The sequence below is a fragment of the Telmatherina bonti genome, assembly GCF_933228915.1.
Source record: "Telmatherina bonti genome assembly, chromosome: 16".
Lineage (NCBI taxonomy): Eukaryota > Metazoa > Chordata > Actinopteri > Atheriniformes > Telmatherinidae > Telmatherina > Telmatherina bonti.
The window spans coordinates 23,301,943-23,323,602 of NC_136614.1; the positions used below are offsets into that span (position 1 = coordinate 23,301,943).

A 21,660-nucleotide genomic window follows, 5' to 3' on the forward strand; every position below is an offset into this window, starting at 1 on the left:
TAGCTGCAATAGTTGTACAGAGATTTCTGTAATACAATGTTTGGAAAAACTCTCACCAGCCACTTGCCTCTGAAATAAAGGGTTTGGTAGTTTTCAAAGCTTTGTGGCCTTAAAATATCCAAATTGCATAATTCATATGAACATGTTTGCATGTCAATGGCATGCTCTGTACAACTGACAAACCTGCTGCATATAAGACGTTTTAAGTTTGTTCCATTTCGCTGGTTCTGCAATATGTAGACGAAGGAAGTGAAGTGCAAGTTGTTGAGAACCAAATCAGAGAATACTAAATGGGGGAGGAAAAAAAATGGTGTAATTGTCATTCCACTGTTTCACTTATTTCCCTCTCATGTCTCCATAATGAAAACGTGTATGAGGAACCAGTACTTTGACATTCCAAGTGCTTTGTTAGGCATTTCAGTCTTTAATAATTTCATTTGAATCAAAAGGAAGCCACTGGAGAAGTCTGGGCCCATGGCCAGAATGTCAAAGCTTAACAAGTTTGCATATCTTCAGTGTAGAGAAAGTCACTTCATTCCTACAATACAGTAAGGCAAACAAGCATCAAAATTAGCAGCATTTCTTAATCAAAATGATCAAATTAATCAGATTATCATTCAACATTTTTTTCATCCATTTCATATTGGCTTGGCCAAAACAAAGGTCAACTGCCAACATGGGCAGAGTTCGAGTGACTGGAAAGAGGATGCAGCTCTGATATGGTTAAACTGTAAAGGGTAAACAAAAGAAAGGGCTTGAAGCCAAAACAGACACATAAAAAAAAAAGAATAAGGGATCACATTTTATCTGTACAATAATTAAATAAAAACTTTAAAAAAAAAAAAGTTTACATTATGTTTTTGTTTTCTTAGAGAACAATACCTTTTAGTTATTAAACCTAATGTCCATTATACTCAATCACCCCCATCTCACCCAAATAACCTAGTTTTAAACACTGTAGTCACAGCAGAATATATTACAATATGACACTTTCAAGTAGTCTTAACAACTTTAAGTTGAGATTCCTTCATCCACAACTTCCTAAGAAATGTGATAATAACAAGGTCTCAGTTAAAGACAACAAATGGATTAATGAAACTAATCTGAGTCTCTTGGACACATTCCGGCAATAAAGTCACAAAGCTGATGCAGAAAATCTCCCCAAAATGTGTCTATAGCAACAAAAACTTCAAACATGGCTGGAGACTTACCAGGTGATCTGATTTTCATTCACACGTCAGGTCAATGTGAGTTCAAAGCCCATTTGTGATTTCAGAGATTTGCTTCAGATTTGGGGAGATGGGCCTTTGCACAGAACAAACATTATGACCACCTGTACTGGTCAGACACAGGAGCCGTTTCCTAGAGTTTGCTGAGGAAAAGGAAACATCTCTATTTTTTTGGGGGGGTGGGGGTTGTTCTGGAGATCTTTGGAGACACCATCTTTGGGAAATGGTTGCACTTCTTGTCCGCTGCAGAAGGGAATGACAAAGAGCAAATCTGGTGCTGCGAGCCCTTTGACTCAGTTTATCGGTTCCATGTTTCTGCAACTCTCTCTGACTCTTCACCAGTCCTCTTTGGGTGTGGAATCATCGTGTCCCGGCACATCAGGCAACATCTGAATTTCAAAACCACAAGCAAAAAAAAACAAACAAAAAAAAAAAAGCTGCAATGAAAATTAATGCAGGGCTAAAATATTTCTTCATTTTAGAATGATTTTTTTTTTTTAGAATAAAGTATGCTGCTTTATTGTAAAAACATTTAATGCAAAACATCTGATCAAAAATTGGTAACTTTAATGTTTTAAATGTAAAGCAGAGTGAGCTGATGAGGAAACCTGGAAGATCCAACAAATACAGTTTCCATGAAACAATGCTACAGAAATGCACAGCTGCAATGTGGTTGCTTTTTTATGCTGCACCTCTTCAAATACAGTAGACAGAGTGCTTCTTGCAACCTGAAAGACCAACCACCAGCAAAGTTTTCCGAACCTGATGTTCCTGCAAGCTTCATTATTTGTGAGCTTTATTTTCTTCCTTGTAGCTTTGTCAGGCCATTTCCAAAACTTCATTTGCACCCCTTTTTTTAAAAAAAATGAGTTACACTTTTCCTTTCACTAAAAACAAACGTATCCCAATCTTGAAAAAACATATTTTTGTCACTAAATCAGCTTGAAGGAATGCAAGTATCTTTACAACTGAAAGTTTCCATGTCTTCGAGTTGGAAATGATTAGATCTTAAACTCATGAATGGTATGAGTCAACATTGGCAAAATGAAAATGCAATTCCATCATCAGCATGTTCCTGTGTCGTGTAAACATATGGATAAAAGACACAGGCTCACTCCCACCAGACTGTTTGACCTGCTGGGGAAACTGGTAACCTTCTTCAGACAATGTTTGTATATAAACCTCTTGATGCAGGGTTGGACCTGCTTCATGGTCTTATTCCCTGTTTACACCACAACATCTCCATGGAAAATGCTAAACGCTTTCATTTGCATATTTGGAAAAGAAAAAAGAAGGCCATTATTAAAACATTGCATTTATATCCACCCAAACCTCTGTAGTCATGTGAACCAAAGCAGAGAATGGAACCAAACTTTCTGTTGTAATGTCTCAGTGTTGTGGTGTAAGCAGGGCCTTAAACGTATCAATCAGCTATTTGTAAATTGATAACAGGAAAAGATGCAGATGGATGTTGGAACCTGTAGGGTTTACTCACCTGGTCCCTGCTGGACTGATATGTCCTCTACTCCACTCTGAGGCTTCAAGAGACCGTTCTCTGTGAAGGCTATAACCGGAACTCTCCCCTGGTCATCCTCCAGCTGCTGCTGCTGCTGCTCCTCTCCTTCAGGGGGTGATAACCTAGAATGTGAAGGCAGTACTATCACCTCTTCAAACTCCCCATTCTCTCTGTGAACACAAAATGAAAACAGGATTAGTGTAACGGGGAGAAAAAAAGATGTGGCATGTTTTATTTACATAAGTGAAATTTGGCTGTGATGCTGCTTTAGTCTTGTCTTTAACTCCACCTCTGGTCAGGATGGCTCTGTGCTGTGGCTCTAGGGTTTGGGTTGGGGTCAGACTGGGAACTGCAGCCATTACTACTGTGTGTTGCAGACATTGTGGCTTTAGATGTAGCAGAAGATTCTGGAGTCACTGATGATGAAAGAAAATCAGTATCAGGGAACATCAGAGCATATGTTTAGAGGAAAGAAGTAGATTGGCATATCAAGTTACCTGTAGTGTCTCCATTCCTGATTTTCTGGAGATGAAATGGAGAAAAATGTGGATAAAAGCATTTAAAAAGATCAGTTCGATATTTTAGTATCCCACTGATATTTGCCATGCAGAAGGGATCACTGAATCTGGATCTGTTAGTTGAGTGTCCAGCATGTTTTCCTGCTGTGACATTGTGCTGAACTACATAAACTGTTGGATTAATTTCATTTCAGTCAGGTGTGTTGAAGCAGGAACACATTAAAATACTGTAGGATACTGGCCAAAGTGGTCTTGGTGATCCCTGCCCTATAGGAAATGTTTGTAGATCAGAAGATCTTTGCCCGATACCCAATTCCCCCCTGGTCTTTACCTTTTCTGTTCCATCTGAGCGTCTTGTTCTCTTCATGATCTCCTCAAGACGCTGGGGGTTAGAAAGAAACAAACATGAATAAATAAGGTTTTGCTGAGCATTATGAATACATGTGTTTGAGATGTCACCTTTTTTCTCTCCAGACGTTCAGCTTCCTCTTTCTGGAAGTGCTTCTCTCTCTCCTGCCTCAAGCGCTCTGCTTCCTCTCTCTGTCGAGCCTCCTCCTCCTCTTTCTAATATACAAACACACATAAAAGTACATCTGAGGTGAGAGGAGCAGATTTCTTAGCAGCTCAGTTTTAACTCAATATTAAGTCCTAAATGTAGTTTCTAATAACCACATAAAACAGCGTGCATGCAATCTGTTACCTGTTTCTGGAGTTTCTCTGCCTCCTCCCTCTCTTTGTGAAGTCTGTCTTCCTCTGCTTTTCGGTCCTCTTCCTCCTTTCTTCTTCTTTCTTCTGCCTGTCTCTGAGCCTCCTCCTCTCTACGTGCCCTCTCCTCTGCTTTCCGGCGAGCTATCTCCTCTTTTGCTAATCTGTTAAGATACAAACTTCAGTAGCAAGCAGCAGGTTAACACATATCTTTAATAACATACCTTTCCTGGCACAGTGACATACCTCGCTTGCTCCTCTTGTTGCCTACGCTCTTCCTCCTCTCTCTCCCTCTGCTCGCGAACCAGCCGTCGTTTCTCAGCCAGGATACGACTTGCCTCTTCTGGATCTGTGGTGCCGGCTGAAGGCTTGAGGGCTGGAGGACTGCTTCCACTTTCTGAAAGGCATCGATAAATACACATTGCTTGAAACAAAAATGGGAAAAAGAAACAAAAAATAAATTGATGTTATGATGCAGTGTGATAACTACTGACCACTGATTCCTGTGGGTGTTGTAGGTACAGGCTCATTTGAAATCTTATTCTGCCCCAAAGGCTGAGGTCGAGGCTGTGGGGGGCTGAGAACTTCCTCTTCCTCCTCCTCCTCCTCCTCCTCCTCCTCCTCCTCCTCTTGGGGTCTGGTGGGTGTTGAGGGCTGTGAGCTCTCAGGTGAAATCCTGACAGGTCGAAGGTTACCAGGGTCTTCTGTCCCTGGAGACTTAAGCAGCTTGGGAGTTGGGGGGCGCCCTACTGTCTTTTGAGGAGGTCTGTGCACAAAGACAAGAAAAAAGTCTTTAGCAACAAATTCTGTCAGAAAGAGGATCTCAGTTCTGTTTTCTGTTTTATAAAACATTTGTTTAAAAAAAAAAAAACCCTTCTTAAAATGATTAACAGCGCTTGTCTGAGCTCTGTAGATGCACATGAAATTGCAGAGGACATGGAAAATGCTCCCATACCTGCCAGGAGAGGGTGCCGTTACTTTGGTTTTCTTCTTGCCTGGGGAAGCTGTGCGCTTGCTGGGGGGTAAAGTCAGAATGGGAGCTAGAGGAAGTGACAAATTGCTCCATGACTTCCTGACATTGTCACGGTCTTTTGCCTGATGGTGCAGGTAAGACAAACACATAAAACACATTATTCAAGCTTTTGTTTTACCTTCTGTATTCAGACAAAAAATGGGGGAAAACTGGGATTGATCCAAAGTAATCTGTGGTATAACAGGTGAGCAGACGCAGCTGCTCCACTGACACCACTTGACTTGATGATAACTAAATTCATCTCAGGCAACATTCTGTTCGCTGTTGCATTACTTCTTGACCTCTGGTGGCAAACCATTAAACATGCAGGGGAGAAGGAAACAAACCTTGCAAAACTTCAAATCAAAATTCTTAAAACTTCAATCCGTATTTCATCTATTATCCTGCTTGTGAAAATGTGGGAAATACAAGAACCAAAGAAAAAAAAAAAAAAAAAAAAAAGTAATACAAAAAATTCCTAAGACATAGAGCAAGGGTGTCCAGCTCTGGACCTCAAGGGCCTGCAGGTTTTCCATGTATGCCTGATCCAGCACACCTGACTCAAATTAATCAGTTAATGCGCAGAACATCATTGGCTATGTTAGAATAGCAAACATCAAAAACTTGCAGGACTGCGGCCTTCTAGGACCAACTCTGAACACCCCGGACTCAGGATATGTAGACACATGACACAAAAGACATATTGCATTCATCATGCATTCATCCACCTCAAGCATTCTGGGTGTATCGGGATAATCTGTGTGCATGAACTGTGTGTGCAAATAGCATGTATGCTGGTCAGTACAGTGCAGAAGATGCCTTCCCTCTAAAACCTTAATGGCATAAGCTGTGACGGGAGCAGACAGATGGACAGAGGACGCAACACTATTTATATGAGTGTGTATGTGACGTGTGTATGATGACAGAGACGCGGACCAAGATACTACCAATAAATAAAGGTGATTTAAAGCTGGCCACTTTTGTTATATTTTCCCAAGGATAACTGATAAATACTAGTACTGTAATTTAAAGTTAATTTCATCCCACTTATAAATTACAATAAAGACAGCAAAATAAGTGGCTCAACTCAAAGAGCAATAAATATTTTACTTCTTTCATTCAGTCATTTACAAGAAAATGCTTGCCCTCACTGGTTCAGCAAAATCTAGCAGATTATTCAATTTAAGTGCCATGAAAAAATGCAGCACTGTCATTTATTCTGGCCTTTTAGTTTGCTAATATGCCGGTGTACTTCTTATATAAAAAACATTTATATTATATATATATATATATATATATATATATATATATATATATATATATATATATATTACATTTATACACAATTAAACAAAACAAGTCATTTTTAGGTCAGCAACTACTGAGGTCATGCCTTTATGTCCCACTTTAATGAATATGACAAGCTCAGATGAGCTTGGACAGAACATTGACAGAAAACTCTTTCACACTAATTTTTAGCTCCAATAATCTTATAAAGACAACTTCATAATTCCTGTTTCCAGTACATACTGATAGTGACATCTACCTGTGTTGTTCCTGTGGTCCTCCTCCGTGGGGCAGTAGAGGAAGAGGAAGCCGTTTCCCTGCTGAGGCTCCTATCCTGGCTGCGACAATGATGGAGCGGCTGGGCTAGTATAGCCTTGAAGGACATGGAGCCCATGGGGTGGCAGGACACTGAGCGAGGACACACAGGCATGGCTACAGTAATGTACGAGGTGGGGGTTCAAAGTGTTTTGAAGAAGGTATGGATTGGAACCGTGTGAGGATGTGTAGGATATGAGTTAGGAGTGCAGCCCAAAAGATCGAGAAGGAGAGAAGGCAAAGGGAAAGGGTGTCAGATTAAGAACAGAGGAGCAACAGGTTTGGGAAGAGCAGCGGATGATTGAAAGGGGGATGATGTTTGGTAAGAAGAGAGGAAAAGAAAGAAAGCGTTAGTGCTACTAATTGGAATTAAAAGTTGCAAATATTTACGAAACCATCACTTGGGCTTTGTTTAATAAAAGATAAGGTATGGATCAGTTTGGATGACTAAATTTTATTTAGGTATTTATTTAACTTATCATTAAGCATATACGCATATAGATGGGATTGATCTGGCAACACCACTAACTGGTTTATATGCCGCAGTGTTGGAAGTATTTCTACTCTACAATTCAGTCTGTAACAAAACATGTTTCACACATTAGACCAAACAGCACAAAGAAGAAGTGCACATGCAGCAAAATACATGAACATAAGCAAGAATTCCATTTCCTCCCACTGAAGATTTCTGGCTCTACGCATGCAGAGAAAAGTCCAACAAGAGAGAGTGTGTGTCTTTGTAACACTATGGTCACTCAAAAAAAAAAAAAAAAAAGAAAAAAAGAAGAAAAAACACACAAAGCAGAGAATACACTTTCAAGTAATGAAAAATGTATGGAGTATTTCTGTCTAGAGGGTAAAATACAAGCTACATCTAAAGTGAAAAGTAAAAAAAACCATCCTCAATTCAAGAATGTCAGCAAGACTTCTTCACACTTGTACACTTCACTAACCAAAATATTTCTGGTATTATCCACAAAATGCAAGTCATAAAACACACACACACACACACACACACACACACACACACACACACACACACACACACAAGCACACACACACACAAGCACAAATAAAAACAAAAATGAATGTAAACCAAAATGTGGACTAGTTATCGCTGCCATGGTAGCAATAGGAGGACCAGGCATAGTATCAATCTTTTCAATACTTCCTGAACGGCTTATTTGATTAGACCTTGTGTGAGTACTGTATGCGAGTGTGTCTGTGAGTGAGTGAGCTTTAGGTGCCTGACACAGACTGTTAAAGGTTCAGTTTCAGACATTGTAATGCTTTAAGTCTGGTCAAATCTGATTAACGAACTGTAGTGGTCAAGAGACCAAAATACGAACAATGTAAATACTTACAGCACAAGAAACAGTGATTCATGTGTGTTTTCATGAACACCCTTCTCCCTCAATGCAGCCCCACTCATTACTCTTTCACTGAGAGGGGGCTTAACACTAATGTGTGTGATTATTACCTGTTTGCTCTCCAGACAGACTCATGGCACTGCGGCTGCGAGCCAGGTAGGAGTGTGTTGGCTGCTGCAGGCGGTTCACAACGTTGCTCTCCCATGGCGTCAATGGAAGGCGGCGTAGCCCTGAACAAACACGCACACACGTAACATCTGAGGTTTGATAACAGTTAAAACCATTAACTATCCACTGATTAGCACAAGGCATCAGTGAAAGCAGATTTTAACTTGCGCATAACGACTGAATGCATTTCCTTTTCTCTTCAACTGCACCACATTGCAAGTGAGATAAACTGAAGTTTAACCATGCACACCCCACCAGCATGCACCAGACTGCTGATTATGAGAAGCAGCAAACACACCAGAGTGAAAATGCAGATCTTTTAAATATCATAAAGGTCACATTGCACCACTCTTTCCTTATACATCATCCCATGAAGGAATCTGACTTAATCAAACAAACAATAAATAAGGGCCAAGTTTTCATGCAAGCAAGTTAAATATAAAGACAAATTCCCAGGTATCTCAGTAATAATATGGATATATTAATCAACTGATGTTCATCAAATGCGGATCAGGTGTTTACACACTAGACATCAGTACATCAGGCAAAACATGCAGCTTTGTCATGCCCCAAGATAAAGGTATAAGTGGGCGGGGAAAAGATGACATTGAGCTGAAAACGGTACAAATGAACTGGCCATGTATTCCACTTTTTATTCTAAGAATTAATCATCTTAAGAGTTTGCATTACACTTCCTGTGATGTTCCTGCACATTGGTAAATGTAAGATACATCTGATTATTACAAATTTGGGTGTCAATTCATCTGGGATACAAGCAACATATAGTGTTCCCACAAAAACAAAAAGATTATCCTACAGATTAGAGAAAGGGGTCACTCTGGAGGGAAAAAAAATCTCAAATCCTGCTGATGAAATACAAGTGCAAATATAAACAGTGAATGGCAATTTATATGAATTTATAAATACAGTAAATATAATCTCCAATCACATTACTTTGTTGCAGCACAGATTCTTAATAACACTCTGTCGTGAGGTTATAGTTAAATTAAAGCAACATGAGACCATATCTCTTTTTTTAATGAACTATTTGTCCTGTCATTTCACTGCATTAATATACTGCCCTGGATTCTTTTACAGTTTTCAGCCCATGATCTTTATTCTTTGTTAACACAGTGTACAGTGTAATAAAAGAGACAAAAGTCCCCCTGGGGACACCTGTGTTTTTGTGCTGCATGGTCTTCCCTTGATGTAGGCGGGGTTTGGACTGAGCTTTGCTTATGACAGGAGAAGAGGCTGTTCTCATCTGTAAACCTGTCAGCAACATACAAACATAAATACATATGACCTAACTGTTTAGTCAGCTCTTAGAAAACACACACATTAAAATCAAGAGTTCAAACTTTGGTAAATGTACTTATCTGTTCCCTTAATAAGAGTCAGAAGAGAGGAACAACATTAGTCTCTTATTTGTCTATAAATCAGAAACTACAGTCAACAGTTTGATAATTCACCTTGGAATAAGGAATGGCAAAACCTTTCCTAGTTCCACTTGAGATAATGTGACTATTTCTTTTATCTCAACACAAACAAGTGTATAAATCATGTACATTTAAGGTTAAACAGCTTTTTACGCTCATGAATAACTACTGCTTATATTTCTCCTTTATGTAACAGATTTAGTCTACTTCAGCTGTGCTGGCAGGTTATTTTCTGCTGCCTTTACTCTGAGCCAGGCTGCACTCGGCTGCAGCTACATATCGACAATTGAATGCCATTTAATCTATTCTCACTAAGTAAAAAAAGTTTCTTTAACATATAGTTTTTATTTCTGATATAAAAAAGATTACGCAAGTCTAATTTTGTTAACACTAGCTTGTAGACTGACAAAATTCTTATGTAAAAGAAACAGTTATTTGCACACAAAGCAGACCATCACAAGTTGACAATGTTTCTGTTTGTGTATAATGTTCATTCTCATTACCTCGGTCTGGTGAATGGAGGAGTGTGGCAGAGGAGGAGGAGAGGCGCTTGGTGATGATAGGGTCTACATGTTTGGATAAATTCACAGTGGACACTGACCTTCTATCAGCATCTACAATAAAAAAATAAAAAAATAAATGAGTACCACCAGAAAGACCTGCAGAAAATGTAGAGCAGAGAGAGGTGGAAACAGCACTCACTGTGAGGTTTCTCTACCTTGGTTAATTTTAAGTTAACGTGAAAAACTACAAACACTCAGCTAAGCACAAGCAAATACTGTATATTTAACAATGTATTAGTGCTAAATGGGTTGAGTGTCAACTAAAACTGAAATGCTTTGAGTGATCCTGTGGTCTTGGATGCAACTTCAGGTAACACTTTGACCACTACATGCAGATGAAACAACAAACAATAACCATGTCACACACACGTTAGCCTACATGTACACTAATAAAAGTAAGCTAGGGTGACTCTGTACAGTTACATTGCTAATGCTAGCTCTCTAACACTAGCCAGCTAACCGACACACTGTTTTAATATTCACATTGGGAAGTCATTCCATATCTGCGGTAGAGACTGAAAGCACCCTGCATGTGCTCCAGCCCAGCAAGGTCGAGAGGATAGAGGAAAACTGACTCGACAAAACCTGGACCAGAAGTGGGGAGAACAAAGTCGGAGAAACAAAGAGCAGAAAGGAGGTAGAGGGGAAATAGTGAGTCAGAGAGAGGTAGCATAGCAGCGGATCTGAAAAGTTCAGAACAATACAGACTGAATACACTGACTTGCAGAGGCAGGTAGAAATATTCTCAAATAATATGATAGTTTGCAGAACAAGTTTGCATCTCTTAAAATAGTGAAATATCTGTTGGAAAGTTTTGCTAAAATACCGGCTGATGTGTTGGGAGTGTTTGTATGTAGAGCTCCTCCCCATGACCATCGGTTGGGCTTCTGTGTGGTTTTGTGGCTCCGCTCCAGTGTACGACGCATCACAACCTCATGACGTGCCTTCAATTAGAAACATAACAAATCATCAGAAGCAGGAAGATTCATATCAGTATAGACTGTTTTGGGTGACTAGCAACACCACCATAGAGAAAAAAGTACTACTATAATGTACTACTATAATGTACTCAAATCAACAACAAACCACCCTTTGTATTGCAGAAGGGGCCAAATTTGGACAAAGAAGATTTGCTAGTATGTAATAAATGCACCTTTAAAGGCTAATATCTGTAAAAGTGTTATTAAATTGAACATGAATGCCAACATACTAACAATTTAAAATGACTAGAATGACATCATAGTTGTCTTTAGGGGAAAACCTTATTAACCAATGAAAGAACTTTTTGTTTATTGGAAGCTATGACCATTCTGTTGCCTACAGGACTATGAGAGATGGTGTGACGGAAAGAAACTTTTCAGCAAAAGACAGAAGTAAGGTATGAATTTAGCAGGAGATTCAGAAAAATATTTCTCAAACAATCATCTTTATGTGTTGCTATAAAACAATATTGTTCGTCTTTGACCCACCAGTGTTCCACTTTTATCATTAGGTACCACATATTATTACCTTTTCAGACAGTTTGCCCCTTTTATAGTCTGATATATAGTGAAAACCTGTTATTTGGATAGCAATTTTTTTTAACATTTAATTAGAATAAATACATTTTAATATGGATTAATATCGGGATGAAGAGTACTATTCAGTTGTTTGCCTCAATTAGTGCACCACTAGATTCTCACACACAGGGGCTTTAATCTGTCAAATGTTTTCTAAAGGGAATTGTGTGTCTTATTAGGTTAAATAAATAATATAGCAATGGACCCTTAAAGCCAATTAATTGTAAAGTTGTTCACCCCTGGAAAGGAAATCTAAAATCCATTACATGACACTGAATGCAACTGTTGTCTTTGTTTTAAGGCATCTTTGTAGCAGAGGGCACATCAGTGAGCAAAAGTATTTTGTCTCATTTAATTTCTATCCGCGATTCCCACTCAAATCAAATAGCTCTCTTCAAACTTCAAATATTAATAAAAATACTCTAAAATAAATTTTCAGAGATTAATAAAGCATTTCTCATTAAATTAAAACACCCCTATGTGGCAAAATTTTCATCGGATTTCACAGTATAAATAAAGAAGAGGAATAGGAGTGCAGATGGTGGGAGATTTCAACAACTGTGTGGATGTACAGGATGCACCATTGTGTCTTTGCAAAAGTCAGGTAGCAGAGTTATGTACGTGACGTGTCTAAATACCCGATCCTCCTGCAGTTTTTGCCGCCGTTTTTCCTCCACTGCAGCCCGTCTCTTCTCCTCCTTAACCCGCTGTTCTTCCAGCTTTCTTCTCCTCTCCTCCAGGTGCCTCTCATAGTGCTGTCTGGCTCGCTCCTCACGCGCCTGCCACTGGGCTTCCTTCACCGCTGAGATAGGTTGCAGAAAGAAACACGATTAGTTAACACTGATTTGATGTTTTAGTGCATTGTTTTGTTCACATGGGAGCATGCTACAAAACTTTGCACACTCAGGCTTATACCAACAATGTGAAAGGTCAGCTGCACATCATGTGACTCAGCTCTAGCTGAAAATACTAAGCAAATCCTACAGCTGCTCAGCAGGAGTCAGCTGTAGGACTACTGTAAAACATTGTCAGTATTAACATACTTCAAAAAACATACAAAAGTAAAAAAAAAAAAAAAAAAAGGCTCAGACTTTTCATAATCTATCTGCTCCATCACTTTAAACACTGGTCCCCAAATACACCTCACAACACCAGTCTTTGTAAAACCTGTACCATAAACTGCCCTATTATGCAACATGGATCTATGGCAACAGGGTGCCTGGCTTCAGACTAGACTTTATGTAACACCCAGGGAAACGGGCAATTCAACCGAGGTCAGGCACGATATGTCAGTGGTTAGACGAACAAGAAAGTGAGAGATGTACTAAAAGTCATGTTATACATCAATGTTTATGTGTATCAAACACTTACCATTCTGTTTCTCACGTTCCTCCCTGCGCTCACGGGCTAACCTTTGTCGCTCATCAATCTTGTTGAAGAGCAACGAGTCTGCAGAACAAATAACAGTATAACAGAAGCAATGCTGGAAGACTGAAAAGAACACGTAAAACAGAGAAAAAGCGGATCTTATTTTGGTGCGTGGATATTTATCCATGTTGAGTTACCTGGTTTGGCGGCAGCATAATTACTTGGGCTGGTGCGATTAGCGGTAGGAGTGGGGACAGGAGTCAGGTTGGCAGTATAGGTCTGCCCGGAGCCTGAAGAACTGGGATGGGTGACTGTAGAAAATCTGCCATCCTCTGACTTATACTGAGTGTAGGATGCTGGAAAGAAAGCCAAACAGGTGTCATAAAACCCTCATAAGACAAAAGAGACACTGACAAACACATTATAAAAATCCATCTCTGACAAGCTTTCTACAACTCCACATGTAAAAATCAGCATAAATTGCCCATTACTTTCAAAAATTGTTCCCAAATTAAACCTATCCATTACCAGCACTTCCACAGGATCTTTTCTACACTGATGAGCTGCTCTATAAGGCTCATAACAACCTGCTTCTTAAACTTACAATGTAGGTATTGCTGCATTAACCAACCAACCACTAACCAAATACAAAAACACTTTGAAATGCAACACAAATCCCTTTATGCAATTCATATTATACATATTATTTTGGACGTAAATTTCAATCTTTATTTTTTTTGTTTGTTTTTTGCTTTTTCTTTTCATCTTACAAAAAAATACTTTGTTTCTTTTTTATGTACGTGTTTGTGTGTGTCTGTCCATAAAAGTATGGTTATTTAAATATGTCTGCTCAATATATGATTGAAATAAAGTACCTAAATCCTAAATGGTTTATCTCTAAACTATGCAGCCTTTACCATACCATTCATCAGCACAAGGCCAACACAAGATGTAATACAGAAAGTCAGTGGAACTTTGTATGGTTATAGTCATTTGAATCAAATTAAATGATTTTTGTTTATTAAGCACTTTTCGTGAAGAATGCAATACAAATGGAAATAAACATCTTGCTTGACACTGTTGTGAGGAAACAATATGCCAAGGGATCCATTTACACCAGAAGCCAGCCCACCCATGATCATAGAGGCCCCACCACAGAGACCATCTAGTTTAGGTCAGACCAGAGTCTACATCACAGCTGTAGGGCTGCAGTGCGAGCAACTGTTGACGATAATGTTTAGGTGAAAGACCTAAATGACAGGTTGATTCAAAGTTCTTTAAAGAGACATTAAAACCTCAAAATTAAGAAGTATAATTTAAAATGAAAAACGAGAAAGGAAAAAGCAAGAACCTTAGATAACAGTGCAGATTTGTATGTTTAAATAAATATGTGTAATTATACCCTAAAGAATAAAGTTTAACATATAAATTAATATGTATAATGTTATTTATCTATCCATGCCTTTGTTTTGCTTCATTTGCTACATTCTAGTTGAAGAGTAAGCTACATTTAAACTTCAATGGAAGTTGGCATGAATAAAATCTCTCAGGTGAAGAAGAAAAAGTCTTTCCACCTTTGCGTCACACTGGGTGCATGCACAATACCTTTATGCATCTCTGTGCATAATGGTATTGTGTATAAACATGACTAATTAACCTCTAATTCATACAAATGATCACCATCATGTCAGCCAATGAGAGCACTTTCTGATTACCTCATGCAAACCTGTCCTTGCTGCTGTAGTGTTACTGGTGTCATCTTACATCCAGTGTAAGTCACACTGAAGAATCATTAGTGTGTAAACATCCATACAAACAATAAGTGTGTAAGTGATATAGAAATACTGTCATGATATGTTAACAAAAGCTGAACATTCCAGGTAACGTAAATAAATTAATGTTTTTAATGGAGAGAGTGAGTGGTGCAGAGCGGCAATTAATAAAAAAAATACTAGAATAAGCCATCAGTCTGTATGACATTTTTGGAGCATAGCCAGAGAAAATACTACACAGTAAACTCTGCTCTCTGTATAATCACATCCCTGTTGAGTTGCAGTGTTTCCTCTCAGCTACAAGCAACACCTTTTTTTTGTCCAGCATTTAAGCAAGGAAAATGATTATCTGGATGCTGTATTGTATACAAGCAACACTATTGATTAATGACTATCACTCATGATGACTCAGCACTTTCAGGGTAGCTTTCTGATACAGAGCTTTACACTGGTCCTGATGTAGACATAGAAGGAAAAGAAAGTTGAAGAAAAGGAAATCTGTGCATGACTTTTATTTATTTTTTAAATCTTAAAGGTAGATATATCACTCATTTAATCGAGAAAGTAATTGCAAACAAAATCCTGGCGATGTATAAATCTGCACTAACATAACTACTGTATATGAAAACATAACAGTGAGCGAGCCAAGTTTTAATAGTGAACATAGGTTGAAGAAAGTCAGGCAGCAAAATCCCTCAGTCCCATAAACTAAACTGAAAGTACTTGACTTCCCAAAATCACACAAGTGTACCATATATTTCTTGGATCTCCATTTTGTGCTCATTTCTTCTATTTAATATATCAACAAAATAGTAAATGTGCAAAGAACTTTTTTTTTTCACATCTAATACCAAATTAACTTTCTACTGAAGTGTTTGAGTTTATAATCAAAACTCCAAGAGAATCCTCCCTTTCTGGCATATTTCCATGCAGCAAAATCTGTTGCAGAATATTCTCAATCCAAACCTTTATTGCCATCTCCACACAAAACACACTTAGTTTACAGTGATTTTATAAAAGGACTTAAAAGAAAAAAGGGACTTCGTTAAGAAAAAAGGAATGAGGTCATGGCTGCAGAGATATTACATGTCACGGTGTATAGAAAGTAGGTGTGTGTACATAAGCATTCAATTAAACTGCCTCAGGTGGATGTGGTTATGATGGCTATTGTTATAACAGGAAAGGCTGGATTGGGATTGTGTACTCCTTTCCCTCTAATTCATTTTCTTCTAATAAAAGAGATGCTTACTGTGGGAAGGATAATGTGCTGCAGCTAAATATTCCTCTAGACATTTCTTAAAAAAAAAAAAAAAAAAAAAAAAAAAAAAAAGCCTTTTGAATAATGATTAAATAAATAAAAAAAAAGTATAAATGAGCTGATGTAACCGTCCAAATGAGAAGTCAGGCCCACAAATTTGCACTTAAAAAGCTAAATAACAAGGATGTTTCTTTTAATTCAAACTCCGAGGGTCCCTTCCTTAAAAAAAGAAAACAGAATCAGAGAAAGGAACTGGGGGGCAGGAGTGACATATATGTACCTGATCTATTTAAACTAATATTAGCCTAAATTAATCAAATATAAAACTGTGCTTAGAGCAGCCGTGTGTAGACCCCTAGCACAGATATTAGCAGAATATTGATTCATTTTATCTTTACAGCTGCACTCACAAAATGGGCCATAATTGATTCTTGTGAGAGATTTGTTGCAGTAGCTGGAGGTAGTAATGTAAATCGACACATATTCGTAGAAAGAAAACAGTATATGATAAAAACAGAGTAAACATGAAGCAAAAAGGGTCAAAATTTAAAAACTTGCATAAAACCACACTAAATGTGCAAAATATAATGTATCCTTTATCTAAACAACTCTCTTTACCTTGGTAGCATTTCATTTGTCTCAAAGCAGATGTATTATGGATTCCAATGAGATGGCTGTAGGAAAATACTTGCATAAGAACTACTATTTATATACAATTTTTTAATTGCGAGTGTGCATTTATAATTGGCTGTGTTGGGTCTGTGTTGGTAGTGTACATGTGCATCTAAAACTGTGGATGTGAGAGGAGTTATTTTAAAGAAGATAAAAATCCAAAAGCCATTAGTTTAAAGTTTTGCATGGAAGAGTATGAAAGTCATATATAAACCTGCACAAATATCCATGCAAGTTCTGCAACATGCAGCAGACCTAAATTACATTACTGACTTTTCCTAATGTTATTAACTAGGACTGTGAATCTTTTCTTTTGACCTGATTCAATTTGATTCCATTATTTTGGGTGCCAATTCAATTTAAATTGCAACTGTCACGATTCATCAATATTGCTGATTTTTGTAGACTAAAAACAAAAAAAATGTACAAAACTTTTTTTGCTAGTCATTTTTCTTGATTTCAATTAGGAAAAAAAAACAACAGTAGCCAGACCATCATTCTGCTGCTATAATGCCCAAGAAGACAAGTAAAAAGATCAATAAAAACACTAAAAATAACAAAACATTTATATAATTTTTATTAATCTGGAAAAGAAATTTGTTTTTTTTTTAGCAAAATAAAATCTATCCAGATCCAGATCTATCCAAACTCCAGATGTTTGATTTGATTGCCCACCCCTATAAATAACTCATACAAACCTGACATGATGTGTTGTCGTACTATCATTGTACAGATAATAGGCTTGAGGAAGGAAACAAAAATCATTATTTTTACTGTTAATGTAAGGAAGCTAAATAGAATTTTTTAATAAGTAGTTGAGATGACCTGTGTCCTAAATATTCAAAACAGGGTCGGGTGTCAAAAGATAATCGAACTTTTGTCACTTCCTGTTACTATAACAAAGATAATCTAGCCTTTCACATAGACTAAAGGACTACATCTGATATATTACAGTCGTGGCAACAAAACAAGCACAACAGTTTAGATTTATCTACTAAATCATGCGAATGATTCAAAATGAAACCTGAATAATATATAATATTGTAGATGCTGATTTCTTGAATATTCATACTCCTGAATCCTGCACAAATCCTAAACTAAAATACTTAGTCGGCATCTTCCACCAAAGATTTTTGTACTTAGAGAGTTTTTAGCCAGAATAAAGAGCACAAGTTTATCATTGACCTGCTGCAGCCGTGTTCTTTTGTTGTATATCAACAACTTATCCATCTGCTGAAGAGGTCATTATGCCAATAAACTCCAAATAGCACTGAGCATATTTGCTTGCTAACATTACCCAGCCATTTAACAGTCTTAGCAAACACAACATAGTAATCTTGTATGCAACAAAATTCTGCCTACTGACAAATATTTGTCTACAACCATGTGGACTTGTCAGTATCAAGATCTTTCACCATACTCATGTGTCTCTTAAGCAACATCAAACAAATAAATATAAGCTAGACATCAAGCTGTACAACACACTGAAACAGGACTGAAAAATACAAGAATGTACCTTGCTATATTTTGAAAAACCACAAAACAACTAAGTTTATGACACTTAGAGAAGGTTTTTTTTATTTTATCAGACTGAAATTAAACAGATGACAATATATTGTCAGTGGCTGTTCAAATTCATATTGATTTACTATACAGAACTCACAATTCTCCCAATGCGTTACTATTTATATTATATCTTGCCTGATGTTCAGTACACTTGGATATATCTTAATGTCAGAAGAAGTTGTACAGTTATGAGTGACTTGATATGTATTAGAAGCATACTTCAGCACGGAAGATGCCAGGAGCAGCTTAGCCCCCATTTTGACTCCTGTTAAGCGAAACCTTTGTTGTACATCATTTCCCTGTTCTCTTTTCCCAACATTTCTTGTCTACATTTAGCTTTCGGTTCAGGTACAAACAAATTGTCTATTTGGGCTCTTGAGGGTTGAAAATATAATTTCTTTTGTTTTACCTGGATTGTGGTTCATAATTCCAGGGGTGTTAATCCCAAAATGGGACTTTTGCCCCTGGATGGTGTCTCCACTCCAACTAGTTGAATCCAAGGGTAAGAATCAACATTCCTACTTCCTGAAAACATCCTTTACAGTAGACGATAAGGTCAAATTCAAAGTCCATGGTGCAGTGAGAAAGTAAAAACTGGATTAAAAGAAAAAAATGCAAAATTCAACCATTACCAAAAGAAAGGGGTAATAGGGGAGAGAAAACAACAGGTCAGTCTGTGTCACTGCCACTGACAGGCAGTGTGAGACAGGTCGTGGCGGCTCTCCAGCCGTCATCCTTTTGTGTATGTGTATATGCTTTTACAACAGTGTGTGTAACAGAGAGTGAGACGAAGGGAGAGTGTGACTGTTTAATCTGCCTGTCCCTCCTCCGTTGCTCCGTGTGTGTGTGTATGTGCACACCCTCCCCACCCCCAATCTATCTGCATTCATTGCCAGTCAGATTAAATGGTCAGAGTTGGCGATTAATGCTCTGCTGTCCAGGCCAGTGGGTAACAAGCAACCACACTGTACAGCTCCTTCCTCCCCTGCAGCCTGAGAGGATTAGCTGCTGCTAATGCTAAGCCAAACTATAGCCTCCAACCACCAGAGAGGCAAAGGGGGCAGGGATGGGAGCCTTTCTTTATAGTTCTAGGGCAGGCATTCAGCCCTATATAAAGAGGGGCAAGAATGGTGGCTTCTGTGTTTTTGTAGACAAAGCTGCATTGACTGCACATTGAAAATAAGCTAAAATGATGGGAGAAAAGTTAGGAGTCATCAAATAAGGTCATAACCAAGAGAAAGTGCTGAAATCCAATATTAAAAGCGTGATATCTCTACTTCTAAAGAAAGGCCAAAGATGTTTTGTTACAGAAACATTTTGGGAATTTTGTTATAGACAGGAATTTGCCAACAAAGTGAAATGAGAAAACTTTTAATCAGCCAATGTTGGTCAATATATTTTTTTAACATCTATTTACTCACATTAACCACCCACACACTGAACAACCAAGCTACATTCTTATGACCCTGTACAAAAATGCCCACTGATGATGTGACATAGCGTCATTATTGAAAACCACACTATTCCAAATAAACTGAAACGGGAGGCTAACACCAAATCAGATAAAACCCTTGATTATATACACTGAATGAGATCTGATTTAGTCCAGCCTCTCTATTGGAAATAGCAACTGTAGAATGAAAACATCTGTCAAGCAAACTTGTTTATACAATCCCACAAGATAACCAGTAGAGTTCACAACCTTTACTGCAGTTTTCCTGGCACAAATCCATCTTTTCTCCTTAATTATCAATGGTTGTATGCATGCTTGTACCGGTATATGTAATCCATATACAAAGCGCAAATTTTATTCAGATTAATCAAGTCAGGTTATTATTCTACTACCCCAGACTAGATGTACTACTGCATGAGTAGCTTTGATACTTTCAATATTAACACAACTACACAATAAAATCATATCCATCTAAAATCATTCGCCATTGAACTTTATACTCCCTTACAATAAATTAGTCCTGGTTACAAACAAAAGCTCGGAACTTAGTGCAAAACACTGAGCCCGTGATGTCTTAATTCATTTTGCAGTGCTAACACACTAGTAATATAAATCATTATGCCTCAATATTTATACTCTCACAAGTCTTCAGGCTGAATGAAAGTTAGATAGAAAAAAATGAAACTGAAAACAGCTGTTCCTGAATCAATTTCCAAAAGTAAACTAACAAAAACATTCATCTTTTGCTGCACTGCCAGTTATACCTGCTGCGACTGCAGTCATATGCTGCGTTGCTGACTGTCGTGCTTACTAATGTATTACAGGCACATACAAGTGTGAAACAGACTGCACCTCCCCTCTCATCTGCTGTCCTTGTCTTGACCCAATCTTGCCTTGTCAGCTGATTTTTACTTGCACAAACAAAACTGTCCTTCATCATCAGTTCAGTCAGCCACCTGTCTCCAGATAGCTTGGCTTGATGGGTAAAAAGACTAAAGCAAACAGCAAATCAGTAAACATGTATAGACATAGTCACACACCTTTAAGACTTTAATGGTCTTCATTTTCTTATCTAGTTGCAGCCTGTGTGCTGCTAGGACTCTGAAGACTGGTTAAACATTTCTCCGCCCTTCTAAAAACCGCTGCAGATTATACTCTCACTCACAAACTCACATAAGCACATAAAATATTAAATAAACTTGAACTAAAAACAAAAAACAGAACTCAAACAAGCAAAGGTACCTTTTGCACCTATAAGTTTCCCTGTCTCTCCTTTTCCACCATACCTCTTTTCTTCCTCTTGAAAGCATCTCTTCGTCTCTGTCCCTCCTCTTCCTCAGTGATGGTGAAGAGTGCCGGGATGGCCGATCGGCTACCTCCCTTTCTCAGCTTCCTCTTGCCTCTGGATGACCCACTTCCACCTCCTCCTTCTCTCCGTGCTTTTCTATCTGGCATTGCCTGTCCTGTTGCTAACACTTGAGCCCCAGGCTAACTCATCCAACCCCTACCCATCCCACCCTGCAGTGGTGGGTGGGGGTAGGGGGATGGTGCTGGTCAGTCCTAGGTGGTGGAGGTCAGGGTCACCCTAAAAGCTCATCCATGCAGCTAAGAGCTAAATGCTAACAGCTATTTTTATCTGGCAACACACAACAGAAGATGAAGGATATAAGGATGATTGAAGAGCAGAGGAGATGGAAAGATGGATGCAGATGAGAAAATAACTAAAACTGATTAGTAAGGAAGGGAGGGCAATGCAGGGCTGAGGGAAGAGTGTGAAAGAGACAAACAGAGCAGCTCACTGTGCCATGTCCTTGCTGCCCGCGATGGCAGTGCCAGTCATACAGAGAGTATGAGGATGAGCTCTGGTAGAGTTGCTCAGAAAAGAAGACT

The 21,660-nt window shown here is 38.3% G+C and overlaps 1 protein-coding gene across 1 annotated transcript; it reads right to left on the minus strand.

Annotated features, from left to right (window-relative positions):
* Positions 1-1,061: 1,061 nt before the first annotated feature.
* map7b (microtubule-associated protein 7b) lies at positions 1,062-21,225 on the minus strand (the record flags this gene model as incomplete). Its single annotated transcript, XM_079255247.1, has 20 exons — positions 1,062-1,618; positions 2,725-2,915; positions 3,035-3,161; positions 3,243-3,267; positions 3,595-3,645; positions 3,723-3,827; positions 3,964-4,132; positions 4,215-4,365; positions 4,463-4,734; positions 4,924-5,063; positions 6,521-6,699; positions 8,063-8,182; positions 9,297-9,392; positions 10,063-10,173; positions 10,606-10,707; positions 10,949-11,066; positions 12,320-12,483; positions 13,053-13,130; positions 13,247-13,405; positions 21,057-21,225. 20 exons carry the CDS (start codon positions 21,223-21,225, stop codon positions 1,608-1,610), a joined length of 2,538 nt encoding a protein of 845 aa, XP_079111373.1. The 3' UTR covers positions 1,062-1,607.
* Positions 21,226-21,660: the final 435 nt, after the last annotated feature.